This window comes from Echeneis naucrates, chromosome 1 (genome assembly GCF_900963305.1).
Source record: "Echeneis naucrates chromosome 1, fEcheNa1.1, whole genome shotgun sequence".
In the NCBI taxonomy this organism is placed as follows: Eukaryota; Metazoa; Chordata; class Actinopteri; order Carangiformes; family Echeneidae; genus Echeneis; species Echeneis naucrates.
This window is the reverse complement of record NC_042511.1, coordinates 23,880,910-23,894,162: the sequence shown is the minus strand read 5'-3', so window position 1 is coordinate 23,894,162 and position 13,253 is coordinate 23,880,910. Positions and strand designations below refer to the sequence as shown.

Here is a 13,253-nt window from a genome sequence, read left to right as displayed (position 1 = left end):
TAGGGAGAACAACCTTTTTCATAAGTGTATTGAATGTGTATGAACTACACGGTGTCCTCTTAAGTAATTTCTGCATTAAAACTCTGGGAGTCCTTTGAAGAATCGTGATTTAAATGCTGTAAACACACAAAAAGGTTCTTAAAGCTCGGTCTTATCATTTTGAGGTGGCTCTGTAAAAAGAAGGACCATTTTCAGACAAACTCATTTGATGAGGCAGAACATTGAGTCACTGGAACCAAAACAAATGTGCTTTGCTCTACTTTGTAACTTGGCTGACCATAAATATGATCAGATAGAGGCAGTGTTTCAGATGGGGGAGACATCCATAAATTTTGCGTTTTGGAGGGAAAGAACAAACAAGAAAGAGGAGGAGAGCAGAGGGAATAGCTTGGCTGGCTCTGAGTTACCTTATATATATATCTTATATCTTGTGCTATCTCATTATCATGTGAGCAGATAACATGCTGAGGCTTAAAGGTCCAGATTAGGCTGGCTGAGACTTAAGCATCTAAACTGAGCTGGCCGGAATCACTCTCTTTTTTCACCTTATCCACACACACACAAAAAAAACTAAAATTAAATTAAATTAAAATTTAAAAAATGAAGCGTTTAACACACCGTCTCATTCAAATGAATAGGAAAGTGTGTCCAAACTTTTGGCCTGTCCTGTACATTCATAAATTCTTCTGTAATGCTACTACAACTTTCATGTATGTTGAAATGTTCAGGATGCACTTAGTAACTAACTCTTAAAATCTGGTTTGTTTTTTTCCCAGATCTTGAAACTGGAGGCAGTATCTCTGTGAATCACTACTGTCGGACTCATGTCTAGTGTGCAGTGACTAAATCTATCTGTGCAGCTGCAAATAAGAACATACCCTCGAAGACAAAAAAAAAAAAGACAACCCTCTTAGTACCATCGCCTTCATGAGACCAGAATCATTTGTCCATAAATCCAGTGATCCTTCTGTGACATGTGCACGTTACATAACTGTGTCCCAGGTGGCTCCAGGACTGAATGGAAACAGTGACTGGGAGAGAAAACCACAAGTTAAATTACAGCGGCTCCATCGGCTGAGTCAGTGGGTCTGCGCTTCTCTAGTGTGTAACTACAAAAGAATGTGAGAGGGAAGAAGTCCAACAGAGGATTAGATCCTGCTGATTGAGTTCAGCATGTAAGCAAAGACAAACAGAATACAGACAACTGAAGAACAATTTCTTCAGCAGACTATAAATGTTGATTAACAGTCAGCATCATGTTGGAAGTCTGAAGCTGTGTCCTAATTCCATTCTACTTAGTAACTGTGGACAGCATGTACTCTTCTTTTTAGTAAAAAAAGGAAAAACAAAAATGCATGCTTCATAACTCTATGACAAAAGGAAGGATTGATATGAATAGACCACCGACAATGATTCATGACCCCCCATTCAAAACTGACTTTTTTTCATTTGTATTCTGACTTTTATGCTTGTGATTGTTGCTTTTCCGATGTTAACGCTGGATGCTGAAACCTGCTTAGAATAACAGGATGGAATTGGGACAGAGCTTTGGAGTACACCAATAATAATAACAAAGTGGTTAAACTTCGGAACGCACCTTAATCCTCAGTTTCAACCCAGTTTTTAAACCTCAGAAAATACGGAAGTTTTACTAAACATAGTTTGTGTGGGAGTAAAATTAAGAATTCGATATTCATTCATTTTGAATGTCGTTACAGTCGACCAAACAAAAACCTGCTGTCTTTCACCTTTATTTGTGTGCGGTAAACATCAAGCATTTATCAAAACGAACGTATTCAACTTTTTCAGTGAGATCTCTGAAGACCCCGTGTGCACATATTTTTTCAGAAAATTAACTGTCTCATATAGACATACCTAGAGAACTTTTAAACTTTTCATAATTGTAAACATTATTCATGCGGTGAGCTTTTCATGTGGTTAAAAAAAACAAAACAAAACAAACCCTTGCTTGGAGCATCAAATTACTCTAATGAAAATCATCCTCACTTCCCTAGTCCTCCTTTCGAATTATAAAACTCATCTGATTCTACGTCCTTGTGCTACTCCTTCAGTTTTGTGTCATGCGTGACAGAGCTAGTGCCCCAATGTTTAGGTACTACTGATAAACTTGGCACAAAGGCTTGCTGACATATTTATATTAGCTGGCTTGACACAGTACGTACACACGCTGCCAGAGTTTGGTGCTGACGGCTGCTACGGCCTGTACTTTGCAGCAGTGTGAACACGAGCACTGACAGACAGTGGGGGACCCGACGTCATGCGTCGTGCTAACTTGGAAATCAGCAGCAGTTTCAGTAGGGCAGTGGGTGACATCACTTTGAACTGCTTGTGGCAAGCTATGATTGTCAGACGTGAGGACAGAGATATCTACCTTGTGTTTGGTTATTTTCTCTCAACAACAAGAATATACGTTCGGTAAAATAGTTCAAAATTAACGTCTCCACACAACAGTAACAGTTACATTTGGAAAGATTTACAGCATAACGGTGCATGCGTGTTTCAGCTCCTTAATGCTACAGGGCTGATGAACTTCATGACCAATGCTTCAAGTTTTCAGGGGATAGTAACATGTTATCCAAGCGTGAAGCTGAAAAATTGCTGGTGGGGGAGATTCACACCAACTGACTCCTAAGACGGCTCTGCATGTGCCGTGTGCCATCACATAAAACTTATTTTCCTAATTCATTGGCAGTGATCTTGTATCCAGCAATCTAACAATCTGCACATATTTATACACAATTAAAGCTGGATTCAGGCATTAAAAAGCCCCCGCTGCTCCCACATGTTGGATCCAGGGGGAAGGTTAAGGTTGTCAGAGTTACTGTAGGAGAAACATCATTTATTTTTGTGTGTGTCTTTCAGATATTTTGTTTAAGGATGTGAAAAAAGTTACGTGGATGGGAACTGAACCATCTTAATATGAGAAGTTGTGTTCACCAACAAAATGGTGAGTTGTAACGGCAAGAAAATGAGCAGACAGCATATCTACAGACACAGGGAGAGTCTGTTCTTCAAGTGGCGACAGAGCAGGGTGGCGTGCTGCTGCTATGGGTTAACTTGGTCTTTTTGTCCATCTTCATGAGGTCGCTTTCTCCGGTGGCCAAGGACGTGGCGAATCTTTGGAAGCCCCCGATCACTCTGTCTTGCTGTCTTCCATCTTTTTTTGGCGATCCAGTCTATTTCCTGTGCTCTGTCTAGCTCAGGATTTGGCCCCATCACATCCCCGCTCTGCAGAGAAGTCTACCTCAGACACACCTACCTCTATGGCCATGGTGATGGACGTGTCTGACTCACTGCTGAGAGGAGGCTGCTGTTCACCTGAGGAGAGTAGGAGGTAAATTATTATTTGGCAGGTGGCTGTGGGATACAGTCTCACTTATATACCACACCAGTACTTCTAAACGGGGAACACACTGATCCAGATCTACAGCAGGTAATACACTGGCTGCAGCTACAGAGGAGTTATAATAAGGACTTAAGTGCTGCAAGAAACAGACGAAGCATTTTTTTTGCTCTCTGAATGTGTTTTACTAAGATGAGCTAGTGAACAATACAGTTATTCCGGATGGATGGATGGACTGGCAGGTGTGTAGGTGTTGTGTGCAGCAACAACTGAAGTTTGTGAGTGACTGCGGAAAGACTGATCACTGCAGTGTAAATAATAACAGCTCTTGTTATTCTGGGCAAAAGAAGCAACATGATTTGCTCTCCACCACTACCGCATATTTCGTCTCGTGCGTACGCCTGCCAGTGACACCGTCAGAGTCAGCTCATTAGTGTGCGACTAAATGACAAATCAAGCCTACTCTGCATTCTAATTAGCTTGGCCGGGAAAACCGATATATGAGAACGTATTGCTGGTGCTCTTTGTTCTGCTGAAGTCAGAAACATACAAATACCATCAACAGACAGACAGACAGACAGACAGATTAGTGCATACATGTTAAAATCCTTTCCATACGTGTAGTAACTCGACATCTCTGTCCTAGTTTAACATTTTAGCCCCGAAGTTGTGACTCTGGAAAGGGAAAGCTGTTCTTCTCCTCCTGCTTCACCCAAGAGAATCTGAATTTGGGAACACTGAACAGATGTCTGATGGCCTAGTTCAGGTCCCAGAATAAAACACCAACGGAAAGCAATAAATCACAGTGAAAACTGATTCTGATTATACAGATTGTAGATACTCATGCTCAGGATGTTTATACACTTGTATTGTACTTACTGCTGGCTAGTATGTGGCTCTCGCCTGCCTGATGCACTATCTCTGCATCGGAATGGAGTTGCTGCAGACCCTCCGTTCTCTCCGCTGGATCAAGGACTACTGAGCTCTCATTAACTGTGATGTCGCTCGCCCCACTGATGGGGTTTGTGGGTGGACCTCTGGCGGACATCTCATAGTCTGGAGGAAGCTCATCTGAGCAGTCAGCGTTGAGCTGGAATTGGCCAAAGAAGTCTTTAGAGCTTCATGCATAATATGTGTCTACCTCATTTTCATGTTTCGCAATTTAAAGATAGATTAGCCAGGACGTGTGAAACGAGAGCAGCGAGAAGACCCAAATAAGTTAAAAGGAACTTACTGGGATTCCTAAGGCTTTGAGGATGTTCATCTTACACATGGGACACGTGCGGTGGTCTTGCAGCCAGGGGTCTACACAGTGTTTGTGGAAGACATGTCTGACAAAATAAAATGGCAGTGCACATGCCATTAATTCAACCAAAATGACTGTTAAAGGTTACTAAACAGGATTTTGAGATACTAGCAGTTACCGTTACATGTTGTTCTTTCACGCACAATAAAACTTTAACGTCTGTACAACACTGTTCAAACAAATCTCACCTGCATGGTAATACCCTCACAACATCATTAGGCTTATAGCCCTCAATGCAAACTGCACAGTTGTCAAAGTCTGACTCTGTCTCCTAAAAACACACACACACACACACACAAAAGGACAGACATACACAGTGGGGTAAAATGACCGGCCAATGAATTCTCAAATTTAATAATAATTCAAATGTTGCAGACATTTTGAAAGCTCATGTTTGAACTCACTGCATGGCTAAATATGCTTTCAAGTTTCTGTTTGCAGTGCGGAGAACATTGGTTACCTTGTCTCCTTTCTTAATGGTGCGTATTTGAAGCTTGCTGATGGCTTTTTTGGCAGCATCCCCGAGACGTCTCTGTAAGACAAAAAGCATAAATCTCACCTCTTTTATTGGCAATATCTGCAGGAATGGCCGACTCAACAGTGTGCAGGTATCTCATTAGGCTGCTAATATCCACAAAATTATGTCAACTGAGGTCCAAGTATGATGAGAGTCGTCAAGAAATTTGCAAATGTTTGTACTTTCTTCGATTAATTTTCACTAGCCTAGATCAAGTTTTGCCTGTTACATTGGACTCAGAAATGAATATTTAATCACACCTACTGCGTTAGAACTCAATTGAAAGAACTAGATTAATTCAACTTCCAGAATCCCCCCCCCCAAAAAAAAGTTGTCAAACAATCAGGCAGTAAAACACCACTGTTGAACCTCGGTAATGAAAACCAGTGAAATCCTACAGTAGAAATCCACATCGTAAGACAGATGAAAGAGGGAAACTGTACACCGATCTGCTGCGTCTTATCCAAATGAATAATTTGAAGACAGACCAGAATATCATGAAATTATTTGATGAAGTAATGAAATAAAATATACATTTTCTGAATGCTTCCAGACAGAAAATATGTCTGAATACGTTCCTACAAACGCACCAATGATTCAGTACATGTGCCCATAAATTTCCAGAAGAGATAGCAACAAATTGGGGAAATGTGGGAATTCAGTGGATGTTTGTGCAGGTGGAATGTATTTCAAGAGCGTTTCAAAACTTTAACATGAATATGATCATTCCACATGTATCAGACTCTATTTTCCAGTTCCCCGGCATAAAGCAGAATGAACATAATAAAAAAACATGGAAAATGTGGAAACGCTGACAGAATGGATAAACCAAGAAAATGCCAACAAATCACAGAGCTGACAAGCGAGGAGTGACAGTAATGCAAGTCTTACAATGGTTGGATGCCCTAACTGTTCAAAGTCTGTTTTACCTTACTGGGCTGCCTCTGGAATAAATTGAAAGCAGATTTGTTCAGTGCAGCTGAATTCTTTGTACACCCAACGTCAACATAATTTAAAGTGAAAAAGCAAACAGTGGTTGTCATGACTGCGGCTCCTACCATAGCAGGCGCAGTGATGTATTACCCTCACAGACGTCACAAGAGCTTCAGAGGCAGCCATTCATAATAAAGAGATGGCAAAAGCATGCATTCGTACTGTCAGCTCAAAAAGGCCGGCGATCGAGCCAGTTGATGGTTCACTGGTTTGTAACATTCCTGTTTGCCCAGCTGAGCTAATTCTGGCCTCTCCTTACAACCCAACAGGAGCAAGTGAGACCACAGCAGCACTGCACAGTGAGTGTTTTAGTTTTAGACAAAAATACAAAACCTTAGAGATTTGTATTTTGATTCAACAACAACAACAAAAAAATAAATAAAAACAAATAAGTCTGGTACCTGGTTGCGGTCTCGAGCGTTTGCGTAGCGGAACCTCTGGATGTAGTAGAAGACGAGCCAAGCGAGGGAGATGATCATGAGCACGATGAAGGAGATGGAGACAAACACGACTGATGTTCTGCTCACGTATTTCTGCAAGTTGCGGGTTCCTATAGTGATGTGCAACAAGACCAAGATGTGCTGATCCAGCAAGGCCACGATCTCACGCCCTTTATGCTCTGGGATCATAATGGCCACAACATCACCTGTACCTGTGCGCGCACACACACACACACAGACACACACAAAGGAACGAAGGAAGCACCAGTTTAATATATTTAGGAGATAAATCCAGACTGCAGCAGACACTATTACAAAGTAGGTAACACTGTTCAGCCATTTTTAATAAATTTAAAAACACCTTTTCTGAACACTTATTTTGACATTTTAGTAGTATTAGTTTTAGTAGGGGAAAAAAATGGCTACTATCCTGACATATACTGAAACAGCATTCGTGTGATTTACAGACAATACGATAAAGTGTTACAAAGTAAAATGGTTTAAAAAAAGTATGATTTGTGATTAGTAAATCAACAGAAAATTAACAGTAAAAATACATTAACATTTTATAGCCAATTCATCGACAGTAAACTGAAGCTAAATGTCTTTTTAATGCTTGTGCTAAAAATACTATTACTTCCTTTATTATTGCAGGAATATGGAAATGCTTAGAGGGTTTTTAAAGTATGCGTGACCTCTAAAACCACAGCAGTCATGAAAACTCGGGTGCTTGGAAGCTTACACAATAAGTAAAGCCTCCCTGTCAGTGTCAGAGGCTTCCTGCAAGCTACCATCTGTTGCTTTGCTTGATGTGGACAACATATGACTTTGTAGGATTGAGTCACTGAACACCTGCACCTGAAAGATGCCCATATTTTCAATTCGAGTTCATACCATGTGCCAACATTATGTTACATTATGTTACCAGAGATATATTTCAAATTCTATATTTTCCTTGCGAGTGTGACTTTGCAATCTGATGGCAGTTGCAGTTTTATTAAAAAAAAAAACAAAACAAAACAACAAAGAACAACCAAAAAGCAAAGATTGAAGCTTTAAACGCTTAAATACTGACACTGAGACTCTAAAATTTAGCATCAGTTGGAATAAAAAAATGATAAATTTGAACACTCATCTTCACAGGCTGGGTTGATGATTTCTGCATCAACAACCCCACTGTTACATCATACTTCCCTTTGCTGCCTGTTTATGATTGTGTTTCCCGCCAGTGCCTCGCTCAAGAGCAGCTTTATTGAACCTGCCATTAACAACAGGAGCTACTGTTCAGTCTGTCAGACACACCGTGCTGTGACAAATCTTTGTGTATTGCTCAAAGCTGTTTTAACACTGTAGACCGAGGTGATTCTGTCAGGGGGAGCCTATTAGGATTGACAGAATAGATGGTGATTCCAGACGAGTTTAAGGCTGTGAGTTCAACAGATAGGGTATTTTGTCAAAGTGTAGTTGCAATGTGTTATTACTTCCAGGCTAATAAATCCTTTTATGTAACAGGCCAGTTGTAAAATCTGCACAGCTGCTGTGTTTTATATGACCAAAGTCTAGCAGTCTATCTTTCAGTGCATTTCATCTTCACGGCCATCCATTTGTAAATCAGCGCAGATAGTTTCTTAGTAATACACACAACATTTTTGTTATTTAATTCCTTAAGAAATGGATCCTGAGTTTCTGATTTTATTAAATAAGTAAATATTTTAGAGGGATGAGGGCTTTTAAAAACAGCTGAACACATGAATTTGAGGTAACAATGCATCGTGATGCAAAGTGAGTGAAATGGTTCTTTATGCGTAAACTCTTGCAAAAACCGTCATGCACCCTACACACACCGATCCAGTTCACAGAATTCTGACTGTCAACACAAAAGTTTATTTGCTTCTTCACAATGAGCTCATGTATATTTGAGCCTCTAAAACAAACCCTGCAACAGACAATGAAAAAACAGAAGCTCGTGTTTGGATAGCAAACAGATGTTAATTCCCCGCTGAGCACAACATCTACAGAACCTAAAGCCACTGGCTGTCACATCTCTTCATTACAGTTTTTGGCTATCTCCTTCTCACTGACAAAAATATCTAAGTAGGGAAACCATTTGGTATCGAGAATGAATGTGGATGGAAAACTACCTGAGCAGTTTTACTCAGAAATACAAGTTAGTTGCAAGAGAATATGGTGATGTAAATAAATCTAAACCTGCGTGTTGAGCATACACACACACATATGGAGTGGAAGGCAAATTGCCCTGAGGCATCAAATGCCTTTGAATATACAAGATAAAAATCAGACTGCCTGATGTGAGCAGGCAACTGTTGCATTCATTCAACAGCTAATGGCGGCTTCGGCCTGACAGCCAGCAGAAATAAAAAAAAAAAAAAAAAAAGGCACAATAAGGTGTGTGATGTTTCCCTCGGCCTCGACTCTTATCTCGGTCTGTTCGCTGTGACGTAGTCAGAGGGGACAAAAATAGCTGCCTCTAAAACAGGAAGGCAATGTCTGAGACTGATGTTAATCTTGTGAAGAGATCTATGCTTTCACTCCCACAGGGCTAAAAATTAGGAGGTATGAAGGAGTAAATACAGAGTGGGGTCATTTTGTAGGCAACAGTCAGTTTATTTAGATAACGTGCCACGGGCAGGGCCACGGTGACCAAAGAGTTCACTGATAACCACTTAAAGCAATCACACCAGACTGGACTGCACTGTAATGCAGGTATGTACTATCTCCAATGTTTATAAATGAACATTTTAGGAAGAATTATTATTAGCATTCATATAAGAAGCTTGATAGCACCCTTATGTGTGCATGTAAAAGCAAAGATGAAGCCATCAGGTGTGCCCCGTGGCCGACAGTACAGTACGTCTCCCGCTTTAAAGTCCCTCATGGTTGTCATTTGTACACACGGAAGGACGAGTTTGCCTTTAAACGCTCCATCGTTCATCATCCCAGCTGCCTTCTCTGTCTCTCCTGCTCAAAACATTGAAAATCTGCTTTCTTTGCTCTTTTGCTGCAGGTAAACCAGAAACCTTTGTTTTCTGAGGAATAAAGGAGGGTCATTGGTCAAATTCTGCAGATTCCCTCAACAGACACACTGGCTGACACTCTTCTTTAATAAAAATAGCTATATATTTATGGAAAAATATTCAATGTTGCATAACAGAGCCGAATAAAAATACTTAGGAGGAAGCTGCACCTAACTCGCATTAGCTGATGAGTGGGGGAGGACATGCAACAGGCAACGAACAAACATGCTTTAAACACTTGTTGTGCCAAACCACCGAGCCAACAGTTGTATATTTAAACAACCAACTGACATGGAGCCATGTTAGCGTGCAGCTGAATTATGTGCTGCAGAACTTGGCATATGCAAGTCTGGCATTCGTGCTCCGATAGGATCGTTTTCATCTCTTTAAACTCCGAAGGAAAAGATCTCTTCAGCTACTTAATGCCTCACCATGTTCACCGGCCACTCACTTAGTTTGTCAAGTGCCAGTTTACAGTGAGTTCTAAAAATGTTTTTGTTGGACAGTGTGGGTGGGTGGGTGCCTAGCCCTGGGTTGGATTTCAACTTCCCCTTCTCTCTCTCCCTGTCTGCCTTTCTGCCACCTCCTTATTTAAAAAAAAGGCATAAAAAAAACCCCTTAAGAAATAATAAGTAATAGAATAAAATTATATGTTGTTAGCAGCCGCCTGGAAGAGTGGAAGAGTGGTTTTAAGTGGTCGGTGCATCGAGCAACCTGGTGTCTAAATAGAGATGATGTAGTACGTCGTTTTAAAAATGGCAGACTAATGTTTGATCTGCAGTGTCTGTCACAGTCAGAGTGTTTGTATTGATTATAAAGGATCAGTTGAATTTGACCTGTGTCTGACCCTTCAGCAGAAAATGGCACTCAGCTATTAGCTCTCTATGCTTTTTGCAGTTTTTCTTTAAACTTCTGTTTTTGTACTGATATTTTCGCCATATAGACTTCATGCATTGTGCTCTCGTCTGACACAAGTATGCTGCTCAGGTCAGCCACACCTTTATGAAAACTAGCAGCAGGCTGAGAGTACAGTTCCAATGAAAACATGAGTTAAGCGGGAAAGGGGGCTCTGGACTGAACACACAAATAAAAACCTTGCCATGAACATCACATTATTACGGAAAACCACTTTCTGGAAAACAAACTCAGTGAGAGAAGTTCCATTTGACTCTGTGATGCGTAGTTCTAAGTCAGTTTTAGAATATGCATTTACGGGGTTTGTTCACTGAGATGCATTAAAATCCAACAGGGCTCGACGCCAATGTATTTCCACCCAGTGAGTGCCTGGAGCAACAAGTGCCCAACGATTCGAGGTTCAAACGGGGTTCAGGGTTCCTTGTCCCAACAGACATTTAACATTTTGATACCACAAACAAACACTCATTTCTCCCGGAGCAAGGAATGGAAAATGGAACAGTTTTGGGTATGCAAACTTGATCTAGCTCCAGTTGTATACAGCCTCCACTTACTTCCTACCATGAGTGAACAAATGCAGCAGATCTACGCAGTGGATGTCAACATGTCTGCCTGGGGACTCACTTTGTTTCTGACTGTCCAAGTGATCACACTGATGCAACAGGGAGACTGAAAATCACAAATCTGGGCCAGAAGTATACAACATCCAAGAATGAACTGACATTATTGCTGAGGCCTGCGCCACACACGACTGGACACCTGAGGAGTGGACTGGGAATAAAAAAAAAAAAAAGAAGACAGTAGGACCGACAGGGATCGAGCTGCTGGGGGGGGGGGGGGGGGGGGGGGCAGGTGGTGTCCTACCTGGATGGGGCATCGTGATGGTGTCGTTGGAGCTGCCGGAGCCAACGCTGTAGATGACAACAGCAGAGGCGTTCAGGTTTGCAACGTTACGGATTTTCTCCCTGTATGTGCAGTTTCCCGCAGCCACCAGCGCCACCCAGGCGGTGTTGGGGGACACGGGGGGGAACCTGACATGGGGGTCGCACGCCTGTCTGTCCTGCAGGAGGGACGGCACCAGAACCAGACCTCGGGCTTCCTTCTTGGGCGAGTGCTCTCCATAGCGGCCGCACTCACTTCTCTCCGTCCTGACCTCCGAAGTGACCGGGTCCAGGTAGGTGATGTTGACAAAAGCCGTGTACCACTCCTCCTTCTCGGCCACCGTGAAGTCCAGACACAGCAGGTGCACGAAGCAGAACGACAGCAGCCACGTCGAGAGAGCCAGACTGCGGCAAGCTCGGATCAGGGTCGGTGCCATTGCAGCCGGAGATGGATGGCGAGCTCCGGGCTTCCCTCCCTCACAACCAGTCGCCGGTTAGAAATGCATGAACCCGGTGAGGAAGCCCGGACCAGGCTCCGGTCCTCAGGAAAGGGAAGGCTGGTAGAGACTGTGTGCAACGTGCACACAAACAAGCTGCACAACACAACCTGCAGGGAAAGACGACGCTGTGTGTGTTGTTGTTCGCCGTCAGCTGTTTCCCGTCCTCGCTCGGGATTGGCTCCCCCGCTGTCGACACGTGACCTGGGCGTGGTCAAGGGGCTTGTCGCCCTGTGGCACGCGGACCAACTAAATCTGTCATCAATCATGTTAACTTGCGGCTCAGATAATCACCGTGTCTATGAATTACAGCCTGAAACTGGCCTCGGGACGTTTCTGTGTGTCTCAAAGCTTATTACTGCACGATGATGCGGTGGTTGGTGCCGTGTTTGTTTTCGCATTCAAAAGAACAATTAAACAAAACGGATTCAATTCCTAGACTTCATTAAACCCGCTCATTGTGCCCTGTGACACAGTCCCCTACTATAACCTGTACCACGAGTAATGTTGTGTGTATCTAGGTGTTGTGCGCCCGCAAGGCATAATTTAAACGTACAATTTACTGAAATGAAATGAAATAAAAGCTTTACAAAATGTCATTGCCGGATAATTAAAAACATTTCTATGAAAGCTGTGTTTACTTAAGATGGAACCGAAGAATAGAAATCAGAGATGATGGTTAGGAGTACAGTCAGAGTCCTTACTTTGCTTGGCATTAGTGCCAACAAATGTAACTGTAATATACCGTATTTTCGCAGGATAAGGCGCACGTAAAATCCTTAAATGTTCTCAAAAATCGGCAGTGCGCCTCATGTACGAATTGTTCTTGCGCTTACTGACCTCGAACCAATTTTATGTGGTACACTCAAATCAAAACAGATTTATTTGTCACAACAAAGTTACACCAAGGCACTTTACATAGACCAAACTCTTTATAAAATTACACTGCGCTCACAAATCTGTCAAAATGTTTTAGTGCGACTTTGGTAAGAAACGAAGCCGCTCCGCTGGAAGGATTGTCGGAGCATTCCCAGCTGACACAGGGAGTTGTGTTAGTTTTGGTCCTCGGTTGGATACGGGCTGCAACGTCAGACAACGTTAGATAACTAATTATGTAGTGCTGCCAACCAACCACCATCCAACATTTAGTCAGTGCTACCTCACTATAATCAGACGTCAAGCCAACGTTGGGTTTTTAACGTAAACCAAATTTCCAAATCCATATCATAATCCAAATATAATCAAATGTTGTACCAACGTCACACAAACTTCAGGTGTTTGTTGTCGCTGGCAGTGATAAACCAA

General features: G+C 42.2%; 1 protein-coding gene across 1 annotated transcript; it reads right to left on the bottom strand.

Moving 5' to 3' along the window:
- Positions 1-887: 887 nt before the first annotated feature.
- On the bottom strand, positions 888-12,079 carry rnf150a (ring finger protein 150a). The gene is made up of 7 exons (XM_029501306.1): positions 11,435-12,079; positions 6,582-6,832; positions 5,131-5,202; positions 4,859-4,941; positions 4,599-4,695; positions 4,244-4,454; positions 888-3,339 (listed from the first exon to the last, which is right to left on the bottom strand). The coding sequence occupies exons 1-7, from the start codon at positions 11,886-11,888 to the stop codon at positions 3,221-3,223; spliced, it is 1,287 nt and encodes a 428-aa protein (XP_029357166.1). The 5' UTR covers positions 11,889-12,079; the 3' UTR covers positions 888-3,220.
- Positions 12,080-13,253: the final 1,174 nt, after the last annotated feature.

Excerpts from the sequence above, each read along its gene's own strand:
- rnf150a (XM_029501306.1), bottom strand. The coding sequence starts at position 11,888 with ATGGCACCGACCCTGATCCGAGCTTGCCGCAGTCTGGCTCTCTCGACG. Across the intron at positions 4,455-4,598 it reads TCAAAGCCTTAGGAATCCCA|CTCAACGCTGACTGCTCAGA; the intron begins GTAAGTTCCTTT and ends GGCCAATTCCAG. Across the intron at positions 3,340-4,243 it reads GAGCCACATACTAGCCAGCA|GTGAACAGCAGCCTCCTCTC; the intron begins GTAAGTACAATA and ends TACTCTCCTCAG.